Genomic DNA, 25,416 nt, shown 5'->3' with positions numbered 1-25,416 from the left:
AGGGGAAAAAACTTTCTCCCTCGCAGTCAGAATTTGGTCAGCTTCCAAAAGTGATTTATTCCTCCCTTCTTAATAAAACATCTTTTGCAGCTTTATGTGTGACAGACACCCTCTGTAGCTTGGAGAGCTCTGGGTGTAAAAAACTAGCAAAGAACAGTTATCTATCCCACCCCCTAGGTGGGAAGCAGATTGAAAATTATCTGCACACACGGTTGGATGTGATGGGATGATGACCACAGAGTGGGCTCTGGCTGAGCAGAGTGAACGTTTTTACACGGTCCTATTATAAGCACCTGAATCATGAAGTCAGTTCCTACTCTGGGGATGGGAACTGCTCTAACAGTTACATGTCCTACAAGCTTGAATGAATAGGGTCCCTTATTCAACAGAAATTCTCCACCAATTGTGGACTTTTCTGTTAGAATACAGTTTTATCTTTGCTGTCAAGTGCTGAAGATAGCACGCAGTATTGTGTGGATTGTTGAGAGAGGCAGAAGACTTCTGATGTAATGAGAAGACAAGTGCTTAGTAATGGACTGGCTTACCATCAGTGGAGGCATCTACCGGTCAGTAGATTTGGAAACTATTCTGGACTATCATGCAGTATTGCTGGAGTTGAGCTGTTTCAGGGAGCTTGTTACAGAACCGCGTTGTCAAGGGATAAACTAAGTAGCCACAGCTCCTGTTAAGTATTTCTTAACAGTAATAGCAGCCTTCCTCTCAAATAAGAGCACATCGCTACCTTAAAAATAGGGGAGCATTTATTCTGAAAAATAGTACATAGAGAACAGAGCTGGTAATCCAGGAACTCGGCTGTTTGTGTAGTGGACTATGTGCTGTCCATTCATGGGCAACAAAGAGGAAACTAAAGACGGATAGCTGTTGAACTTGAGGATAAAAGACAAACCCCCCACTTCTTTTAAATGAATAAAATTTAATGTTAATGAAAAGTAAAGGCAGATACAAGCTGTGGTTTCATCAAACAAAAAAATAGAAGCAAATCTGATAAAGCTGGAGTAAAATGGTTTTAAAATACTCAAAGACTAACTTCTGTGATGCTCCATATCATATACCACATATTATTCACTTGTCTGAAGACTTTTTTTGTGATAGATTCTGGAAAAGAGAAAGAATTGAATTACAGAAAATGAAATCTAATGAGTTCGGTGTGTTCTTTACAGAGACATTTTTAAACAAAGAGGGGTTTTTTTTGTTTGTTTCTGAGGTTTGAGAAGCATGATAAAATTAAGGGATGAAGTATGAGTAAGTTACATTCCTCCAACAGAAACTTGAAACTGATCATAAAAGTGAGTAATACAACTTTCCCATGACTGTTATTCTGCCACTGATGCTACTGGCAGCTGCATCTTCATACAGCTCAAGCAGGGACTCTGAAATGAACCTTTAAAACCGCTTTATTTCCAAAAATGGGACTTCAAAATATTTTTTCTCTTTGTCTTGTTACAGAGACTGACAATCAAGAAATCTGAAGTTAAGATTGACATTTAGAGAGAAAACACACTTTAATAAATTTTTGTAAAGAATTTGTGAGTGGAAAAAAATAAAGTATTACATAAAAGGATGCTATTATAGTCCTATTTATCCATATTCCCATCTTCCATTTAACTGACAGCTGGAGGTAAAGATTAATTTAGCTCCCAAATGCATAATCTTTTGCATCTTTCAAGAAACAAATTATTAGTACTAGTCCTCAAATAGGTCTTTCGTGTGCTAAAAACATGTCTTTAAATTCTTTTCTGTGCTTCCCTTTTCTCTGAGAAATGATATTCCTGGATATTTGGAAATAATAGGCTAAAACAAATGAGAATTGGAGTGCACCTGCAATGCAAGGATGTTTGGCTGTGTACATAGTATAAAAAATGCTTATTAAAAACTACTTTTAATCATCTTAAATTACACCTTTAAAACTAAAATTATCAAGTACTTAAAATACATAATGAAAATGGCATACCATTTGCAGAATTTCAATTTCTGTTCGAAGAGTCTCACAGATACTTTCCCAATCATCATCTCTGCAATTTTCCAATTCTTTCTTAAGCCTGTGTCCAAAACCAAATAAATTTTAGGATCAGAGAACTGTTGCTTCGGTAACTATTTTTTTTCAGCTTTGGTCCCAATTGTCAATTTGATTTATGTGCGAAAACCCTTATTGATCTATTTGCATGATCAGGATTTAAGTTTGCTAGTTTTGTAATTGGCAGTCCAACACGCTGCTCCCCTGCAATATCGTTGGATTTCATTCAGCCCTGGCAGTTGTGATGGCAACATGAGGAACTTCAGAAAACGATACGTTGGGTTTTTACAAAGTGTATCTTGACTAAGTACTTCGTTAGACAAATTTCTGGACCATGTTGTTTTCATAAACTGTGAAAGATTTATGGCCTCATTAGTCATCATTTTCCTTATTTAAACACGTGAATTGGAATGTTGATACTCAGGAAGTACCATATGTTACTGTTCTTACTTTCCCTGGGTATCTACTTGTAGCTGCTGGTGGAGACAGAATGTTGGATTGGACGGGTCCTCTGCCTGACCCTGGGCGGCCATTCCTGTGCAGTCGTTGCTCCGTACCCCTCCACAGACTCCTTTGCTATTGCTGCTGTTCTCTCCCTGCTGCTCCTGTTATGCTACAGCACTTACTGACTGTTTCCCAATAGTCTCAGCCAGGAATTCTCTAACTTCTCTATAATAATTACTAGTTTTAATATAGTGATTTTTGCATTCAAAAGAGCATTGGCCTTTCCCCCATTCTTTCAAGATTATATAATAGCCACAATGGCACTAGTAGCAATTATCTGTAAAAATATCATTTAAAATTACTTGTAATGTAAAATATTAGTAGCTTAACATTAAAATCTGCTAGAAAATCAGATAGCATGGAGCCAGCACCATACGGAGAGCCACCTCTGGATCCACAGGAAGTGGTCAGCAAAAAAAATTGCAGCGTGCAGTTTTGTTTTCATAAGAAGGTGGAGGTATTCATAGCGGCGATGCTTGCAGAGATGGAGCCTCCTTTTGTCTCTTTGAGGCATAAAGCAGTTTTTACAAACAGCTCTTGGCTAATTTCTGCTACAAGTATGGAAACAACAAAACAAACCTTAGCATCAGGATACTCAATTGTTGCAGCTCCTGAATCACTGCAGCTTCTCTCCAAATGTTTTCATGGAATGAAAAGAGGTAAAAGACTTGCCTTTATCTAACACCGTCTACAAACCAAGCTCACAAGTCCAGAGTTTTGAGAATGAGAGAAATGCATTTTAATTGGGGAAAAAAAAAAAAAACCCTATAGAAAAAGGCTTTCCAAGGGAAATAACAGTGTTTGGGAAATGTGTAAGACATTAGTCCTGCTAAAGGAAGACACCTACTTTGCACATCAACGACTGTAGTGGTTTAAATTAATGCTCAGTAGGCCAAGAGAAATCTATGCCAGAGCTTTTAGTAGTCTGATGAATACAAGGTGATGAGATTGTACTGAGTCTTTCCATGGCTGTCATAGGAAAACATAATGAGAAAGCTGAAGTTGCTTACCCTTAATACAGTTTCAGCAAGCAATGTGAATAATCTGGGACATATAGACTGAAAAAAAGGAGGAAAAGTATATCTTCTGATTCTCATTAAATAGCTAAACTGATGCAGCAAAGCAGGACCCTGTTTATTCTGAAGTTGAAAGAGGAGGTAGCAACTATTTTTTCTTTCATATACTATGGTAGAGAACAAATTATTTAACCCTATGGTACAGATAACGCACCACTTTCACTGTCCTACTGCAGATAGAGTTTGTTTTCTACACATGAAAATGGCTTTATTAAAAACAAAAATATAGCTTCATATGAGAGGAATAGCTTAGTCACCACGTGGCATTAGAACAGTAGCATAAAACTGGACAGTAAGTTAATTTTGTTGTTCCTGGGGAAATGTAAATATCTTACCATCAATATGGAAACAGTATGAGCTCTGTGTGTTTGTATTACAAAGAAGTAAATGTCTCTTCTTTCAGAAATATTTCTCCTGCGTTCATAACACACACAAGTGTTCAACAAAAGGAAATTTTGAACTACACCTTAAGAAATTAAATATTCACTGTACTGTACTACATTGCTAGTTTACAGACCATTTTCATTGAGAGGAGTTCATTTCAAGGTCTAAGATCAGCTTCTGATCTTGATTAAATCAGCTTAACTTCATTGCCTTGCCTCCTCATGTTTTTCTCTCTGTGTTCTCTGTTAGCGTGATATTAGAACCCTAATTTATTTAAGACAAACAATAGCCCTTCTTTGCCTAATTTACTTCAGAAAGAGACATAGTCTGTTAATCTCAGAGAAAATGCGCTCTCATTGTCTTCCATGCTGTAAAAGCGATGCATAGCCTGTTTGCTAGTTGTCAGCTGAGAATGATACCAGCCCACGTTAGGTGTACACTAAGGATAGAACAACCAGAAGATAAGCAGTAAGAGTTGCTTATCTGTGTCTTGGGATTGTCAATTAATTACTATTGATGGTGTGCTTTGAAACTGTAACGTTTTGCATATGGATTTAAAAATTTTATTTAGAATATTTTATAAAACTTTTAAACGTGGTGACAGCACAAGTCCTTACATAGCATGGGGTAGTGGTGATAAAAGACATTCATTCAAATGTGGTGTTTAATTTTTACATTAATCAATTGATTCTGCTTTCAGGTCTTCCTTCTTTCTTATTTAGAAGCTAGATAATTAGAGTATGTGCCAGGAATATTACACTCACAAAACAAGGGCTGTCTGTTAGGTTACAGTCTCCACAATTAATGCATCAGAGACGCCTGAGTTACTGAATAAATGATGAAGTTTTACCAGAAGGAATGTGAGACAATGGGACTATTCAAAAAAATTCTTAACCTGGAAGCAGATTTAGCTTTTTCATTTTACATTTAAGATAAGCAGTATATTCATATTTGTCTTTCCTCTATCAGATTGAATGTGCAAACCAATTATTCATGAAACTATGCTGTCTAGATGGAGGGCAAGTTTTCTGTCACCTTCAGCAACGGAAAGAGATGTACCTTTTGCCAGACAAAGGATTAATATGACAATTATACCCTCCTTATGACTATGATAAAAAGCACATCTCTTAAAAAAAAAAAGTACTAATCAGAAGTATCAGGCTAGCATTTGTCCCTCTATGTCCTTTGTTTTTGTTTTCGTCTCTTTGATGATAATAAAATATATCTTTCAGAAAAGTCATAGTGCTGTATTAACATTGTGTTGGTAAGTTACAGCATCACAAGTAACGGGCTCAATGAACAGCTGGAGCTGCAATGCTGTATTTGTGAAAGGAGTCTTGACTATTCCTTTGAAAAGCATTCAAGATCAAAAGCCATAGCAAAACCTAGCCTTAAATCAAGTAGGAGGGACAACAGCATCAGCATCTTTTTGGATGCCAGCTCGCCTTAGACTGAGGTCTGCTATCAGTGGTCCATTTTCCATTACTCTTGAATGCCAGAAGCGACAAAGAGATGAAGAAGGAGGAGATCGCAGAAGATGATCGATTTTGCAGCTTTGAAATGAGCACAGCTATTAAATGTCATTGGCATTTGTGGCTGATACGCACTCTTCTTGAATTTCAGCTGTATATGCAGAAGGCAAATAGGAAAAATAATTGTGAAATCAATACATGCTGGTATTATGAATTGAACTATGATGAAAATAATGTTATTGTCAAACAGGTTTCTCCGAAAATCATCCACAGATTCATGGAATAATTGTATGTAAAAAGTTACAAAGAAGAAATAGTTTGTGCAGAACGCAGGGTGAATATGTGGTTTTTAGAGCCATTTTTTTTTAAAGTGTAGAGGGAAGATCCTACCTGGTTATTGTTGGAATAGCAGAAGGAGCAAACTGTCTCTTGCTTATGTTTTGCTGAGACAAGTAAAACATTTTTTTTATTTTCCTTCTTGTCTTTGCATTGTTTGTGACCACCATTTTATTTTTTAGCTATAAATACAAGGAAGAACATTAAAGTGTATTATAAAATGGAATTGCTTGACACTGATATGCATCAGAGACATATACAGGGCATGGAATTTATGGTACAAAATGAAGTTCCCTCAGAAGTTTTATATGTATATACTTGAGAGTATGTGCGTTGATTTTCCTGAATTTTATCATAAAGGTCACCAGAAACATTTAGTGAGGTTTTAAGACTTTACTGAGATTGGAGAAAAGTATAGAAGACTTTGGTTTATTGTCGCAAGCCAAAGTAGAGCTAACGTGTTGGGGTCTTTCAGTCTCAGTTCAGTACTGGGACTAAATTAATGTGTATGTTTTTATAGTAAGAGCAAGATTTTGCTGGGTATCTACGCTTTGCTGACACCACTAAACAGAAAATGCTATTGATATAGTTGAAGAAGTCAATAAATTTCAGACTATTATCAATTGATTGAGGAAGGGAGAAAATGAGTCCTAAATGGAATTCGGTATCTCAAAACATAAACTCAAGCACTTGAGTTGAATGAATAGATTATAAAAGTATGTGCTTGATCGAGTATAAATAGAATAAAAATTAAGAAAGTGATCTATTAGTAATAATAAATTCTAGTAAGAAGAGGAAACATGAAAGTAAACAGGGTACTAGGCTACGTAATTATGGGAATTAAATGCAAATTAAAATAAATATAAATACCTTAGTTAAAATAAGAAAATTTCAGCTTTTACTGTTCTGGATCAAATGCTGATTGTAAAATACAGTTATCATTGATTAAAGCTTGTATTTTGTGAATGCTATCAGGCAAGTATTTATAAAAGTAGTTACAGGTCTTGAAAAGTGTGGGGTTTGTTGTTTTGGGTTTTTTTTTAATGTATGTTCCCCAAATACATAAAACATCACAAGAAGTCTTTAAGGAATATATTATTAGAGATGAATAAGCATGGAAGGGTTAAGGCACACTGAATTAAACTACACATTTAGGATTACATTTGCTTTTGTGCAGACAGCAAACCAAAGTTATACGGACTACTTTCCACAGGAACTGTAAGAACTAATTACATAGGAAAGAAAAAATTTACAAGCATCAGAGACATCAAGTTGAAATCTGTTCCTAGGGGTCAATAATATTCCTATTGAAAGGCAGGGAAAATAAATACGGGTCAATGATCCTTCTAGTTCAAATATCTTGATTTTTCTATTGTACAGGGAAAATTAGATCTCAGTTTGGATGTATTAATATGGCTACTATATTGCTGAAATTAATATCTCTATGCTCTACTGCTTTGCTTCATGCGTACTATGTCATTTTCTCCGAGTAGAAAGGTTTTAGAAATGTCCTTGTTTCCCTCTGCATTACGGACTCTCCATTCTCTGCTCATCTTCCAGGTTGAATGCACCTTTTTTGAAAAGCTGGTGAGAGATTTGCACACGGTATTTTTACACCTTTCTGGTTTTTGTTAGAAATACCTCTTGCTTTTATCTTTTCCACAGCTATATTTACTTTTGATGCTTATGGTTGTCTTTTGACTTCAGAGTATGCTCAGGCCTCTCTTCTCCATTGCTTCCAGGTACCTATTATTGAAGTCCTTAGTTGTACATAAACTTGCACTATATATAATTATATTCTGCCTCTTTTTTAGTTAATTCACTCTACAAGGTCTAGAGCATTTAAATTGTTTTAGACTGACTCCATGCATTTCTCTTCTGCTGCTTTTCTGAGATAGAACAGAAATTCAGGTTTCAAAGGAACGTTTTATCCTTAGTCTACCTTCAGAATAGCATGAGAAATATTTTCAATTTTAGGTAGAAACTGTCTGTTCTTAGTCTAAATAAACTTTAATTAGAATTAGTCCTAGGTTGCTTTACATAAGGCAACACATCAATTTAAAATGTGAAAGAAGATAAATAATTAATATAGTAAGTAATTACAATGAATATAATAGTGAAATGACATAGCTACAAATTTACTGGTATCAGTTAGTCTCTGCTTGACTCCTGTATTGTTCCACGTAAGTGATGCTACTTGCGACCTGCCAGGGAAATGTGACTCGAGAGCTGATGCCAAAGTTCTTTCCTGCTGTTTTGTGTTTGGGGTTGGCATTGGCAGAACAGATAATTAAAATAAGGCTTTTGATTTTAATTGCAGATCTTTTCTGAAAAAAAGACCTCTTTTCTTAAATATTTCTCTGAATTATGCACCTGTATCATGAGACTTATGATTTTCAGGGTGCCTACTTTGAGGAAGAGGGTACAGCGTCTTACCCATAACTATAGCTGTGTTTAACATGCAAATTTTGGTTAGCTTTTCCTTGTATCTGATATGTATTAGAACAAACCTACAAGTGCAGCACCAATAGCTGTTGGAATTACTGGCGTGTGCTTCTTATGACCTTTCGTAATTCTTTGATGGATTTGGGAGAAATTTTATGAAACTGCAGACAGGGTATAGGGCATTTTTCTCACATCAAAGATGAATTGCTGTAATTTGAATTAGCTGGCTACACTCTTCAGCTGAAATGCAATTTACTTTAAGATATATACTTAATTGTAATGAAGATTCTTGCCTCGCCAGCTACTTTTGATATTGATTTTTAAGCTGGGATTAGGTATGTGATACAATAACAGACTTACAGGGTGGTCTGGGAGCTACATATATCAGGTTATTGATGCTGACTGTCTCTCACATTTGTTCTAGGGAAGCATTAAAAACATTGGTATTTTTACCATTTAAAGAGTGGTGTGGTTTCCTGCTCTGTAAAAAAAAGAATAAAAGTTTGTGCTTCTTTCACAGAAAAAATACATAATTTTGATCCACACGTTGTGTCAAAATATTCTTCTTTCTATATATACTGAATATGATTTTCAGTAAAAGCTAAAACTCTATTCTTGCAATAGATATGATACAGGGAAAAAGCTTATCTTGTTAGGCTAAAAAGGGTTGTTTCTCCAACACCGTAGGTTCAATCACATTTATTTTAACATGACCAAAACTGACATCTCTTGTATATGTAAGATTGCATTAATTACTTACATACTAGTATATGTAAGATTGCATTAATTGGCACTTTGGCTGCAAAAGGTCCTTTGCAAGTGCCAAAGGTGTATCTAGGCTGTCAGGAGGGCTTCCTGGTTCACCCCAGGTGCCTGGTACTTTAGTTTTTCCACTGACACTGCATGAATGCTTCTTTATTCTCAGATTCCCTTCAGAGGGCGCTACCAGGAGGTTCCAGGATAGTTCACTCAAGGATCTGCTCCAGAGAGACTATTGGCATGGACTGCATCAGTATGTGCTCTGCTGCAGCAGCTGTGGTCCCTCAAATACTTCTGTGGCACATCATAGGGCATGCAACACGCATGCTAGGTATTGTCGTTTTGAACCAGCACTCTGCTGTGCTGGACATGCCTCCTTTAAGTATTCCATGCATATTTGAATGGAAAATATATGTATATACATGACATTATATCTTAACGTCACAGAGACACTACGAATGGACCAGAGCAGATATGATCTCATCAAATGCTAGGCAGTGTGGAGATGACTGGTTTGTTGCAAATAAAGCTGCCTCTGAGCAGTGTAGGCACAAGACAGTGCATATGTATTGATCTATGGGCTGTTTTCTTCCCCCTGTGCAATCCACAACGATAACTGGTTCATTGGATAATTCAGACTGGAAGAGATGTCAGGAGGTCATCTAGCCCACTGTCCTTCTCAAAGCAGGGTCAGCTACAAGGTCAGGCCAGGCTACTCAGGGCTTTATCCAGTCAAGTCTGGAAACCTTCAAGGATGAAAACTATGCAACCTCTCTAGGCAAATTTTTCCTTTGCTATACTATCCTCATGATTAAGGTTTTTTGTCCTTAAATTCATTCTAAACCCCTCTTATTTCAGCTTCTCCTTTTTGCCTTTTGTCCTCCAGCTGTGCAGCACTGTGCAGATCTTGGCTCCATCTTCTTGATGACTGCCTTGTAGGTACTGGAGGGCGATCAGGTACCTCCAGGGGGTACCTGCACTATTTATAGCTTATAATACTTTAAATTCCCTTTCAGTTTCTTAATTCAGTAGGCCAAACCAAGAAGTGGTAAGTAGGTTTTGTTAAAAAAACATAAAATAAAAATTTATAGAGTTGTATGAGTCTGATGAGGTTTGGGATAATTCTGAACAGCACAGTGCTATGACATACAGAAGCCGACAAATGAGGATTGCCTGCTTGGCTCTACTGAAAAAGCAGAATCTATTAGTGGTGGCACAGAAATGCACTAACGTAGCATTGAGCTTTTCTGAGTATATATGAGATCAAAAGCCAAGTGCAAGATAAAAACATGATTTAGGCAAATCTATCCTAAATTTTGTCCAGTTGCTGAAATGAAAAAATATTTCGATGTTAAGAAAATTTCTTCAATATATTATTACACCTCAAGGAGCACTTCCTTTTTGTGATAGTAGTAATAGCAGTAGGAGCACTTTATATTTTGCACTACATGCAATTATCAAATAATGTAAGCTTATCTTGACCATAAAATAGGCATTTTATGAAATAAAAAAAATCTCATCCTCCTTCTTGCTTTGGTTGTAAATTACACTTGCTGGATTTGTAGTTAATAGAATTTAATATATTTTATCCACTGTTGTGTTTTCCACCCAGATAAAACCAAAGTGTCATTCCACAGAGCCGTGATTTAATTTCACTACATAGAAAGACAAACATACATGGATTTGAATGATTTCCCTAGCATCTCATAGCAATCTGTGGCAGAGCTGGGGATTTAAAGTAATATAATGTTTGCTACTTCTGTACCTTATACACAGGAAACCTGTTATAGAAAACTAATTACACCAATTTGAATATTAAGTGGCATCATGGCAGTAAACTACTCCAAGGGAAATATGTTATTTAGAAGGAAGTTGACAACCTCATGTATCACAAAACCTAATATATCACGATGGAATGAATAATGTAAAGGAGTGAATTATAACATGCTGTCTTACAGGATTGCTGCTGTTATTATTATTTACACCATGTCTTCTATGTATATGTTAAATGCAAAGGTTTTGCTACTGTATGCAGAATTGCGAGCTAATTAATTTTTATGCTGAGGAAATTTTGGCCATGTCTCAACAACATGTAAGAGGTTGAAGAGATTTAGTAATAGTGCTGATATATCATTTTCTTTCAAAAACCAATATTCAGCAAAAAATTACCAAATTGTCTTTCAGAAAAATGCTCAGGGTTCTCTGCAAAACTTTATTTTTCGGCTAAAAGTTTTCAGAAAAAAATACTATATATATTTATTTTTGTCAAAAACTCAGAGATGTATAGGAAAAAATCCGTGATGGTAACAAACATGTTTTCTTTAACAATTTCTGTTAGAGAATATTTTGGACCAGATTTCTGGGAGGAGTTCCTTTGCATTGTCTATTAAATATTTTTAAATATCCACGGGCACTTTCATCTGGAACACCATAAAATAGGAAAAAGATGGTTAATTCTGTGATATGGGGCTTTCTGCATTGGAAGATTTTTTGTTGAAAAGCATTTCTGTATAGTGAAAAACGTAAATGTCACACACCAGCAAACTGACAAGAAACAAGTCATTAGCACTCAGTTCCTGTGAAGCAATATTGACTATTAAGGGAGACTGTGCAAGGTGTTTTGTCTTGGTTAAATCTTCAAAATTTTGTTCTAAACTAGCTGAATTAGAAGGCAAAATAGAGCTGATGGTAGGGACCATAGGAAAAATAAATCTACATTTAGTAGGTTCTAGACAAGGCCCACCTGGCCCAAGGAGGTTACTGTGCCCAACTGGGGAAGGTTGTACGGCCAGTCAGCATAAGTACGTATAGCACTGGGTAGTTCATCAATACTCTGTGTGCCACCGCTATTTTCATGAAAACTTAAGAACTAGCCTTCCACCCAAGGAGAAGTCTTTTGCTCTTCCTCCAAGTTTGACTGACTTCCTTACAACCACTTCCAGTTTTTAGTTGACTGGAATATGCATGTAAGGGTGAAAGGCTGTAATAAGCAACAGGACTTCATGTTCAGTAATAAAAATGAATGATTCGCCTGATTTCAAAGGAATGTTGTACAGGACAGGTAAAATAGTCATTGCCAGCAGGACTTGTCTGTAGTTACAGACCTAAAATTAAATTTAGTAACTTATTAGCATGAGACTTTTACCTTAAACATTCAGGATCAGTCTGAGGTTTTTCAGTGACTTGGACTTTTTCTGCTTCTAAATCTTTTGTCTTTCTTTCAGCCTCCCTGATTACTTTCTCAAGATCTAAATATAAAATAACAATTACCTTATAAATATATATCAATCATCCATATTCAAAGACTTCCTATATTTTCTAATTTATATTTTCTAATATTTCTTTGTGAAACTGTTTGTAAAGACATTTGAATAAAGAACGTTACTTATTTTATTATTGTAATTGGTATGCATATTGCAATCTTCTAGAAAATTTCTTTCCTTTTCTGTACAAGTTATGACCATATTTGCAGCCATTCTTTCATAGCTCTTACTGTGACATGCTATTCACACATTTGTAAAAACATTACGAAAGCATTTCTAGATTACATTTTCTTATCCAAATTTCAAAATCATCCCTATGGCTTGTGATCTCCTTTAACACAGAACCTTCCTTTGTTCCTTCTCTTTAGTTGTTTCTTTTATAGGGTTTCCTGTGTATTCAACACAGCTTTGTGTGTAAACTTTTCTTTTTAGGCACAGACTTTCATACACAAACACACAAATGTCAATAAAGAGATGACAGTTGAATTTACAACTCAGAGGTTTACGCCTAGGCCAAATCTTTCTTTATCAGTCCAAGCCATGTTGCCTGTTAAACATTTGAATTTTAATTACATTCATTTAATTGTAGGTTAATGAGTTTTAAATAATATTTATGCTGATTTTAAGTTCACTTTGAAACACTAAACTCTCCATTTAAGAGTATGACTTACCAGCAAAAGTAAAAATTTCTTTTTCATATTTATAAGTTATGATTCAGCAAATCTGTAGACCTCAGTATCACTGACATTTAAAATAAATCTTATTGACATCCACAATATTTGTTATAACCATGTTTAAAATGATGTATTACATAATGTAAAAACATATTAAAATCTTGTTTCTATGACTTCTTTTTCTTGAGAAAAATGACTTGACAGAAAAGATTTTTCAGAAGTGTTTGTCAAGACACAAATAATTATTGTAACAAGTGATTATCAGGCATACCTTTGAGTTCATTTTGGAGGGTAAATAAATCCTGCTTTAATTCACTCTTCTGCATCTGGAGTGCATTTAACTGAACATTTTTATGTTCCATTGACTCCATTTCTAAGAAAAAAAAACTTTAAATTAAAATGCATTGCAGTTTTAGTCTTCATGATAAGATCTTAAACATTCTTAACGACTTCTACCAATCTTCAGCTAGTCAAAAAGAACCTGAAATATAAAACTAAAATTGGTCATATAAAACCCAGTTCACAGGAAATTATGTCATATAATGTGTTCATAAATATGAAAGAAAATGTTTTTTTAATGTTATTAAGATGTTTGACATATTTTGTTGACTGGGCATAAAACCAATTACAAATGTTTTTCTTTAGAGTTACTTCAGCTATAAAGGAAGATGACTTATTGAGTAGGTGGTGAACAAATATCTCTCAGCAGGACTAAAAAGAACATATTTTGTTTAGTGTTACGGACATTTGAACCTGACCATTGACAGCATCTGGAATTAATTGTGATTGTTTCCCTGACAACTGGAGGTCCTCACTTAATTTCCTTGTTATGAGTTATTTCAACTTTTCTCTTTTTATTGTTGTCAGGGTGCTCAGGACTGTAGCAGACAGAAAGACAGAGAAGCTGTACTTCAAAAAAGGTGCAATTTAAAATGATGGAATTAAGACAGCAACTAAACCAAGAGAAGAATATTAGTCACCTTTCATGTCTTACTCATCTAACCTTTAAGAGTCCATTTGATCAGATCTGCCTGAATACGTAAAAATTAATCAATAAAAGTAACAGGTGCCACCAAATACTGGCTCCTTTTCAGTTGTGGGTCAGCATCAGAGACACAGGAAATACAGAAAGAAGGTACCACCAAGTACAAACTCAAACAGACAGTCCTACTTCAGTAACTTTACATCAGATATCGAGAATTCAAAGTGCCGGCACTTGATGAATCATTGAATCATGAGACTGGAAAGGACTTTGAGGGAACATACTGCATTCCTCCTCCTGAAGGCAGGATCAGCTTGTACCTGTGTCATTTCTGACAGATGCTTGTCTAACCTGTTCTTATAGACCTTTGGTAATGGAATCCTAATTCCTTTGGTAACAGAATCTCCTAAGGCAGAGTGTTTCAGTAGTTCACTGTTCTTAGCAAGATTTCTAAACAACCAGCCCGACTCTGCCTTATTGTGGTTTACACTTGGTTTTATTCAGTTCACTATAGGTATGGAGAATATACTAATTTCTTTTTTACAGAATCCTTTAACGATTTGAAGTCTGATATCCATCTTCCACCAGTCTTTTCCTCCACATGTTAAATAGTCCCAATTCTTTATTTTTTTTTCCTTCTCATGTTCTCCAGATCTCTGACCACTCTCAGTGGTCCCATGTGGATTCTCTCCATCTGGTCCACATTTTTTCTTGAAGTGCAACATCCAAAACTAGATGCACAGTACTCCAGCTAAGAGCCTAACTGCCCTAAACAATGTGAAGGATTATTTTGCATGTCTTAGGGGTCAGAATTATGTTTATGTCTCAGTATGGTGTTGGCATTCTGATGTCATTGACTCATGTTCAGCTTGTGATCCATGATGACTCCTATTTCCTTGCTGAAGGATTGCTTTTCAGTCTGACTCTCTGTTCTGAGAAATCTCATATTCTGTATCTTAACTCAAAGATAAAGTTATACTGCGGCAGTAAAAGACCAGTCCGACAAGACATTTGTGCATATAATTCTTTTGAAGCTAAGGAAATTTATGTAGCTCAACCATAGGTGATTATAATCATTGTAAGCCTAATATAGTATGCTACATATAACAGTGCACCTCTGTGCTGGCTGACACTAGACATTGGGAGCCACTTCTGCAGGTCTGCTTCTTCTCCTCATAGTGCTCATAGTCCAAAAGGACTGAAAAGGACAGGGAACAAAAGAGGGTTTAATCATGCTTGTGTGATGTGATATGTCAGACTGCACTCCTTCAGTTTAGTATTAAGAGGCAGTTCCAGACAGCAAGGGAATAGAATTAAAATTATTGTTTTGCACACCTATATTTTACCGATTTTTATTCATGCTCTGGTAATCCAAGATAAAATAGTTTAATATAAGACTTACCGTTTTTCAACAGAGCTGCCTCATTCTCTAAATCATTTATTTCAGTCTTGACTTTTTTTTTAATCAGAAGATCTCTATTACTTGTTAGTCCATACTCATTATTAAACTCTGTTACTTCTCTAGTAAAATTATCATCCTCTTCAGTCATTTTTCTCTTTGAATCTGTCTGAAAAAAAGAAAGAGAAAATTGAGTGTTCAGGTGAAAAAAAAAGAAAGCCTTTGTTAAGCTGGGCAGACTGAAACCCACTGTTGTTGTTTATCCTTAAACTTGTAGTGTAAATATATTTTCCTGACATGAAAATGATCTAAAGCTCTATCATTTTGTCTTTGTTTTAACCTGGGTTTTTTTTTTTGGAAAAAGTGAAGGATACATTCTTAACAATAAAACATTTCAAAAATCACTACATTATGTTACAGACTTGTGCCAGCAGTTTCCGCTTCAATTCTTTATTGAAATTAGTATAGAGTTCTGTTTAAAGTTGTTGCAAGTAACTAGCTTTTAAGAGGTGGCTAGGTGTGTGTAGCATCAAAGAGATTACATAGTATGTCAGGATCCTAAAATGTGGTGTTGCCTTCACAGAGTTTTTCTTTTCATTGAATAGAATCATAGAACAGTTTGGGTTGGAAGGGACCTAAGGTTCATCCAGTCCAACCCCCCTGCCATGAGCATGGACATCTTCAACTAGATCAGGTTGCTCGGAGCCCCACCCAACCTGACCTTGAATGTTTACAGGCATGGGGCATCTACCACCTCTCTGGGCAACCTGGGCTAGTGTTTCACCACCCTCATTGTAAAAAATGTCTTTCTTATATCTAGTCTAAATCTTGCCTCTTTTAGTTTAGAAGCATTATCCCTTGTCCTACTGCTACAGACCCTGCTAGAGAGTTTGTCCCAATCTTTCTTAGAAGCCCCCTTTAAGTACTGAAAGGCTGCAAGTCTTCTCCAGAATTTTGATCCTTCACAATATATTTTATTGTGGATGAGGCAGTCCAATTTAAGATGAGACTTTCTTAGTTTTCTTTCACAAAGAAAATAACAAATCAGAATTGGAGTTCAGTCCTACAACAGCAGACAGTAGAAAATGAAGTCAAGAATGCTAAATCAGCTTTGTAGATAAGCTGCAGCATACATTACCTTAGATCATGTTTTAAATTAAAAGTGAGAATTTACCTACATTTACATTATTAAGTATGCTAGAGTAAAAAATACAAAATTGATTTCACAGATTTAAAATATTACTTCCATATTTTCAAATTTTAAAGCTGACTACTCTCATACAGTAGAAAAGAGCTGTCTGGATACCGTAGCTGGAAACATACAAAGATTTTAAGAAGACAGCTTTTTTGATTAATAAGTTCAGCTTTCTGTTTTTCTAAGCTGTCTTCACGTTTCTTCAGCATTTCTAAGTAGAACCGTTTTTCAGACAGATGCTGAACCTTCCAAGAGAAAAAAAAAAAGGTTATAAAAAAAGGTTATAAAGTAAGATTATTTTTTTATTGTTTCATATACTTTGATATTGTACATAAGGATCTTGGTCCATTTAAAACACAGCTGGCATAGCTTCTGGACTAGCAAAAGCAAAACAGCTCTTTCTTCCCCCCAAAATCTTCCAATATACCACTAAGTTTTTGAAAAGTATCCTTTCTTTTTTAAAAGATATATTTAGTGCTGGTCTATCTATCTAAAATGACATTTTAAAGTCTGTTCAGTTTAGAAGATATTTTTTCAGGTTAAAACCAGGAAAAATATTGATCACATGGGATCTTTTACCCAGCATAATACAGTGTCCTCCATCTAATTGTGTAAAGGTCATCACATACCAAATCAGACAACAATATCAGAGGGACTGGGGTCCAGCATCAGTGTTCTGGCTGAATGGCTGTACACATCATCAATTCTGCAATGCTACTATTGCATAGACAAAGGAGGGAGAGATATCCTAATATTCTTCTGAGCACAATTTCTGGAATTCTTAGCCAGGGAAGTGTAATGGAAATTAGCTCATTGGTTAAAGACAGTTTGATCGTAAACACCCCTGCCCCCCTCCCCAAGCCCCGAACTTTTCTTTATGCATATAGGTTTATTTTTAGTTTTATTAATTTTAAATGGTAGTTTATGTGATAGAAGGGTGTGCTCTTCAACCACTGCATATTCAAAATTTGCTGAAGAGTTCCTCTCAATTTTCCAGCACATCCATTGCGTCGTTGTCTAACCTAAGTTAAGATATATGGTGGGTTACAATATGACAGCAGGTAAATAGGGAACAGCTAAGTGTTGGAGAGTCTTAAAGGACGAGAATCTTTCATCTGATGAAGTGGAGAAAAGGAGGTCAAGAGAATGAATCAGACTGTAATATTGAGAAGACTAAGTAGGGAAAGTAAAGTTAGCAGAATGGCTCACAGACTGTAAAGGCACAGGGTAAGTATCAGAAAGTAAATTGAATAGTCTGTGTCTGCAGACACAGATGCATGACTGTTTGTGTCTGCAGAAGCAGAAAAGACCAAATAATAGTGATTATGCAGAGGTAAAAATTCAAAGATTGTAAAATGAAATAATGAAGATGATTTTGGGGAGGGTGCAGATGAAGTGCATCTGATCAAAAAAGGAGGAGGATAGTGGAATCAAATGCCCGAAGACTAGAATGCGAGTTGTAAAGGAAAGGACCAGATTTTTTCCTTATCCTTGTTATGTCTGGCACGCTAAATGTCCAGGAAGTGCTTGCCTCAGAAATATTTATTTTACATACGAATTCAAAGATTGTATGGTCAAATACTAATGTATTTCTATTACTAGCTGCAGTATAGTTTCTCCATCTATAAGATGCAAAGTTAATCTATGCATTTACAACAGATTTTTTTTTTAAGAAATTATTGAGCCATGAAAAGCAAAATGCTATAATTTGGGTTCTAATTACATGCTACCTGATTTTACAGAACAGAGGGAAAAATAGCATTTCCTAGGAATCTTTGATTGACCACAGGCAGTCTCTGTGAAATAGATGTCAAAACACTTTTGAACTCACTCTCATCTGCTTGGTCAGGCATAAGCTGCTGTGCATGCATGTGCTTGGATACGTATGCTTATAAAGAAGTGCAGTTATATGGTGCAGGACAAATTGAATGGCATTAGCTGAACAGCATTATTTAATGTTATGTGAATTATATTAAGTATTGTAGACATATATAAACTTAATTGCTGCACTGAAAAATAACTGAAAAATAAAATTTCAATAACTATATAATCTTTAAACCTAAATACGGTCTGATTGAAATGCATTTGCCCATTCTGCTTGTTTTCTGTATCATTTTCTATCTATAAATGAATCGATGTCAGACTAAGCACATAAGTAAAATATATTTTTGTGGACATCAGTGAGAATATTATTAATCCTGCTGGGTAAAGCACATAAGATTTAATTAGGAATAGTTCTTTAGCTCTTCCCATTAGTCATTTACAATAATGGCTCTACTCTTGGGACCTTCTATACCTACCACATAAACCTTGTTCATAAATCACAATGCATCAATAACAAATTAGTAGTATAAACATAAAATTGTGATGTTCATAAATAAATTTATTGAGCAAGGCTACAAAGGACTTTACCTAACAAGCAATACCAGGATATAATCTGTGACGGTTAAGTAAGTTACTGTCTTAAAATGCTTTTGGGCTCTGAGATTGTGGCATGCATAAATGCCAGCACGTGAATAACAGCTTGCATGCTTATAGTCTCAATTTGCAATCAGTAAATATTTGTAAATGAGTAATGTTGTTAGTTATTATATATATTACATAGTCTTTTGCAAAAGGCAGAAGAGCCTGTTTTCGGAAGGATTATAATCATCCCCCAAACATTTATTTTCTCAATTAAGTGAGGTAATCCCCAAAAGGTTCTTGAAGATGTTTATTTAAGTGATAGGGTACAACAGTTCTGACTTCAAAGGAGGCTCCATATGCTTTCCTGTTGGTGCATACACGTTTTGCCAGCACAAATACTTAAGAGCACAGAGGATGATATTTATTTTCAGGCACAAGCAAGGATATTTAAATCATTTGTAACCACAGGTACTAATGGTGAAAAACTCTGCAAAAAAAATCTAAAAATATGTCTGCAGTTTGGTTAAATGGAAAGCATAATAAAATCTCAGAAACATTAAATAGATCCAGAAAATTTCCTCTGTCTTCAATGTCCCTAGAAAATTTCTTAGGCCTTGTGAGCCCTAGCTGTGAGCCCAGGCCCACAGGAAGATCTTTAGTATATGACTCAAGATCCTGTGAGGTAAACACAGGGAATGTTCCCATATATTTTCTGTGAATGGCAGTGGGCAATGAAGGAATGGTTTCCAGGCCTCTGAAGGAAAGTGCCATAACAAGTTCCAGGACTGTGAAGACAGGGCCGCTCACACTGTACCTGTCTCTCCCCAGCTGACGTCTGGTAGCTCCGTCTTGGGGACAGACCAACCTGACATGGCAGTCACTCCCTGCCAAGCTCCTTCTGTGGAGCAGGAGACATGCACGTGTGCTGTCCCCAGCGATTCCAGATTTTTGGAAGGGTTATCTGGAAATGTTCCTACCCCTGAGGTGAGCGAGTCCCTGAACATACACAGGGGCCAGCCCGAAGGGTGAGATTTATGAGAGGGGAAGCCGTTTACAGACCTTTTTTCACTATGGATATGCACAGTGTAAATTTTCTCAATGCTGTGTTATTCAGTAGGTGAAGCATACTCCTTGAAAGTGTTTATGAATCTATTCCTGAAAGAATAGGTCGTATATTTGTAAATATAATGTATTCCATTATTATGTGTACTATAAACATGCCTGCTTACCTTAGTTTCTAATTTCATTTTTGCAGTGCTCAGCTCTTCTTTTATTTGGTTAATTTTTTCATAACATCTGTTTATGTCGAATTTAGCTGCAACACAACAAAAACTGTGCTCAGTTTGTAAAAAGCTACATTCTTATAAAAAGGTGCCATTGACAAGAAGCAGCCAGTGTGGCTGCCTGCCGAGATTTCACCAACAAAGCTCCCCTCACGACGGCATAGCGGGGCCACCCTGCTTTTCCTCAGGGAAATGGAGAGGCCATTAAGTGTGGACGGCGCTGCCGCCGGACCCACAAAATGGCAGCCATGGTGCAGACCTTGTTGGATGAGGCGCCTCTTCTCCCCGGCTTGCTTCTCTGTGAGCTGTATTTGCTGGAACAAAGCATCCAGGTTCATTTCTGTCTTCTCGCAGTGTCTGTGGGCTCTCTTGAGTCTTGCTGGTTTTGTGGAGGGCTGGTTGATTAAAGCTGGGATGCCCTGGAGGAAGGGGAGGCTGGGCCCGGCCACAGCCCTTCCCTCAGGGCTCTGCGTCCCACCAGGCCTTGGCTCTGGCCTCTGCCTCCTGGGGGTCGGGAAAGAAACCCCAGACCATGGAGGGAAGCGACCGTGGTAGACGGGACACAGCTGAGGAGGAAGAGGTGACAGAGGTGACAGAGTGAGATGTGCGGGCTGCAGAGAGTGGCGGGGGAAGAGTGAACCTCAGGCAGAAGGAAACATGGCTGACTGGCTGGGGGAGCCGACATGGGAAACACGGGAAATGGGAACGAGCAGGCAGAGAAGCAGCACAGTAAGATAAGAGCAGGAGAAAGAAGATATTCGGCGAGGCAAAAGGCAGCCGACACTCTGAATCTTGGCAAACTTGTGCACGTTTGTGAAACATTGGTTCTAACTCAGGGTCTGTGGAGTTCTGATCAAACAGCTCTGACTTACTCTGGGACCACAGGCTTATGTTGTTCAGAAGCTGTTTATTATACCCCTTCCAATTTCTATGGAGTGATCACCATCCTTCTTAAATATTATATCTGCTCAGGTTTATTTGTCATTTGAAGAAAGGTTGATGCCTAACATTAGCAGTTAAGGAAGTAGGCTAAAGTCTATCATACAGAAGATGGTAAAGCTGACTACATAAACTTAAGTAATGGTGATCGGAGTCAATACAGCTGCATTTCACCATTAACATAAAATTACAGTGTTTCTGTTCCAGTTGGTCTTAGTAAGCAAAGATCATAATGTAGACTGTTGCACACTCTTCTGGAGCATATTTGTGTATGGGTTTACTATGCTCTGAGCTTCTGCAACTTTCTGGTTTGTACACTACTGGATGATATACCTGGAAATGCAAATACGCCGTTGAAAATAGAAGTCATATTACAGGCTTGTTCCTACATCTTGAAAAGGATTAACTACATTCCCAGTAGGGAATACCTATGTGAAGTTGGCCTATTTGCTTTGAGGCACAAAAAGCCTGGAGGAATGGAACTTTATACCCTTCCAGCCTTTTTAACGTATAAAAAGATTAGGATTATTGACAGTCCTGTCTTGTTAGAGTTCTCCTCAGAGGAGATACTGTCTTAGAATAGACTGCAGCAGCAAAGTTCAGAAATTAGAAAATCTTTGACCACAAAAAGAAAAACAATATACAAGAAAATAAAAATGTCTTATTAGTGAAAAAGCTGTTCTAAGTTACTAGAATGAAACTGAGAATTCTGGAAAAATGTTATGTTGTAGCATTTGCTGCTTAAAAAGCACTATGTTATAACTGGTAGTATGCTATAAAATGGTGCCTTTAAAAGAAAAGACATGGCTCTATCTAAGAAACAAAATGTACGTTCTGATGAAATTTAAAAACCTGAAACTAGTACATTATCTTGCAGGAAATGCAATTATTTTTTTAAAATGGAACAAAGTGCAACTGAGGGAGAAGAGTTCACAAAAGTGAATTTAGAAAATGTTTCAGAAGTGAAGCCTCCTACCCAAAGGCCAAAGGAAAAGCGGATGAGTCAAACGGGAACATTTGGTGATTGAGACAGTGATTTGTTACACAGGTCTGATGAGTGAAAAAGTCATTTTACAAAATTCAAGAAAATGAACTGTTCTATCAGTGGATCAAGGAGAAAATAAAATGAAAAGCTTTCTTTGAAGTTTTTGAGACTTGACTGCTTTTGTGTTTCAAACTGAGAAAGCTGCTGTAGGCTGCGATAGTGTTCAGTGTCACTTATTAAAGGAACGACTGTGTTTTGTGGAGGATGCTGCAGTGCCTCTAATTATGGCAAAGGAACTGCTCTTCCCTAGAAAGAGGAGTCTGGCTCCAACTACACTTCTCACTGTCTGAGAATGACCATTCAGTGCGATTAACAGTTCTGTAAAAGATTCCTTCAGAGACTGAAAAAATTCAAAGTGGGACAAGTATTGGACATTAAGCTTCATAGTTTTTGACTCCTGCAGCTATTTGTCACATGGTTGATTTTTACATAGTAAATAACTCACAGTAATAACTCAGGATTGTATAAAGAGAACCATGCAAGTGAAACACATACAAGTGCTTTCAGAATCAGGATCAAGGCCATTACTTCAAAGGCATGTAGTTGCCTGGCCCCCATGGAAATGGATGAGATAGTATGAACCTAGGTGTTTTAGAATAAAACTAAAATGTGAATTACCTTTGCTCGACTACAACTTTTGCAAAGTATAAGATCTTTTTTAACTCTCTAGCTGTTTGAAAGGTGACTTTAATTTTATTCTGTTGGTCATATCAGTACATCCTAATCTTAATCTATATCTGTATCTTAATCACTGTACTGTAATCAGGTCATGTCTTTCTAGTGTACTTCAAAATTAGTAATTGCCCTTTGTAATCAGGCTGCTGTGCTAATAGTAAAGTTTCTTCTACAAGTTTCTTCTCTAATTTGTGTAGGAAGAAGAAAAGAAAGATTTTGCTTGTAATTTCAAGTCACGACAGAAATATTTATTAGTGTGATTTATTTCCAAATTATATACACTCAAATTATTTCAAAAATTGTTTTTCTGAAAGCCAAAAATGAAAGAGGCAAAGTCAAAGAAGTGGCAGGGTAAAGATTAGATCATACAATATGGTCTTCACCATCAAAAATATACAGTAGAAGCTAGAAATTACAGGAGTATAGTTACAAATAGATTTACTTTTTTGTTCTTAAGCACTGCTAGTATTCTTTTTTTCCATATACAAACTACACTGCTTACTTTTGAAATGTTGTGGTTACAGAAAACCTTCTTCCCAAATTACATCTCTTTGGTCTTCCTTTGCTCTTGGTGGTCTTTGCATTTGCATTCTATTCTTGCACTAACTTTTTTCTACCCTGCATGGAGGAATAAAGCCAAATTATTCTACGGTGTAAATTCACAGCTATCATTTTGTGTTCAGTGCTGATGTCTGAGCTATCCTTTACTGGGAAATAGCATATATATGTGTGTGTGTGTGTGTATATTTATTTATATAAATAAAATAAAGAAAGAGCACTAATCACTTGGAATGCAGTGTTGAACAGCAATGCTGATGAAGAGAGACCACAAATAGTTAGAAACCCAGTAATTATTTGGCATAACTAAGCAGAAGAAATCGCAGACTTATTAAAAATTAATTTTATACTGTGGCTTTTAAAATCAAACCTTTAGCTCTACTATTTAAAACTTCTTTGTTAAAACAAACCAAGCAGTGTAAAGTGGTAACATGTGATAAAGTGTTTTTAATGCAAATCAAGAACATTTTGTGTGGTTGTTCTGCCCCTCCTGTTGGCCACCCATTACACTGCAGGGGAGGATGGAGATGTTCTGCCTCTTCCATTGCCTGTCTCCTACCCAGGCTGGGCGGGATGGGGGGAGCACAGGAACAGCTGAACAACCACTTGGTGGTCTCTGCTTGAATATATTTGAGTTCCTAGTAATAAAAAGAAAAGAAAAAAATAATAAAATAACTCAGCTACATCTGAAAACCTAGACTGGGAAAGCAGGGAAGAGGAATATTAAAATGTAGTAATAACCTATAATTTACAATCTATCTCTGATTTCCTGAGGAACTCAGGTTAAACACAGTCTAGTTATTATCTCTGGAAGAGCGAGAGCAAACCACTAACCCACAGGCTGGAAGCTCTCCATTTCTAGTAGGCCGCTCAGCAAGGGGCTTGTGAATGGACACTTTTTCCTCCTTGTAACAGGGAGGAAATAAACTACAAAAAAATCCATATAATAAAATATAAAATATGGAAAAAATTAGAAATAAATTATATGCAAATTAATACAGAATGTTTCTCTGAGCCCCAAATCCCTATTTGTCTGTTTTTTCAGGTGAAAAAATTGTGAGTTAGTGAAAAGCTGTGGGTGTTTATAGTGTGTTAAAAAACACCGAGAAGTAACTTTGTACTCCCCCTAGCATGTCTGGCTTCAACGGAGAATTAGCTATACTCTTTTGCATTTTGGTAGGAATGTAAACAACTTCACAACAGATGTTCTTTATAAGGCCAGAGCCTGCCGTTTGCATTGTGATAGCTCCGTTTGAGTCTTATATCCAAGATTTTGTTTAATTCCATCTGGAAAGGCTTGATTGGATCCCTTTGGGTCACAAAAGTAAAGATTACTCTTTTGTGTTTTTAAATCTAAGTTTTCTATTGTCTTTCATTATAATCACACAGCACCTGCTTTCTTTGCCGATTGGTAACTGTGCTGTTATATAGGTATGTCCATTGTTCCTCTGTAATCTTTTAGAGTCTTAAATATATTTCAGTTGTCGCTTTTACTGGATCTAAGAGTCTGTCTTAAAACTTTTTTGCTCTGCTATTCTGTAGTATTTGGATAACAGACAAATGAGGCTCACATTTTGAAACATTTATCAGAATTCTTATTTATCTTGGCATAATGGTAGTAACTTTTCTAATGGAGAAAGAATTTTTCAGATCTGGAGTGCATATCACAGTACAAAATACTGCCTTGGCTTTGCATTTTCATAGTAAATTTTCTTAATTATTTGGCTGGAAAACTGCAGTTTGCTTTACATCAATACCAGTTATCACTAATTTGGCACCCATGGAAGCTACAAGAGAAACAGTGAAAAGATACTTTTTAGGTTTTATTTGTTTGTATCTTCCATTTAGAAAATAGATTTGGGGTTTTATTTTCTATTAGCAGAAATGTAAATGAATTATCTATTATGTTGTAATGTCCTATAAGAAGATGGGTGCCATTAGATCTTTTGAATAAAGGTCTGTTAAAGAAACATTTTGAGGACTGGG

The 25,416-nt window shown here is 36.3% G+C and overlaps 1 protein-coding gene across 1 annotated transcript; it reads right to left on the bottom strand.

Annotated features, from left to right (window-relative positions):
* Positions 1-1,083: 1,083 nt before the first annotated feature.
* Positions 1,084-20,551, bottom strand: CCDC172 (coiled-coil domain containing 172). The gene is made up of 8 exons (XM_054207611.1): positions 20,473-20,551; positions 20,160-20,245; positions 16,653-16,769; positions 15,333-15,498; positions 13,220-13,321; positions 12,157-12,259; positions 1,973-2,060; positions 1,084-1,116 (listed from the first exon to the last, which is right to left on the bottom strand). Exons 1-8 carry the CDS (start codon positions 20,549-20,551, stop codon positions 1,084-1,086), a joined length of 774 nt encoding a protein of 257 aa, XP_054063586.1.
* Between the last annotated feature and the right edge of the window lie 4,865 nt (positions 20,552-25,416).

The sequence above is a fragment of the Rissa tridactyla genome, chromosome 6, assembly GCF_028500815.1.
Source record: "Rissa tridactyla isolate bRisTri1 chromosome 6, bRisTri1.patW.cur.20221130, whole genome shotgun sequence".
NCBI classification, from domain to species: Eukaryota; Metazoa; Chordata; class Aves; order Charadriiformes; family Laridae; genus Rissa; species Rissa tridactyla.
The sequence above is the reverse complement of the archived record's forward strand: the minus strand, read 5'-3'. Positions and strand labels throughout refer to the sequence as shown.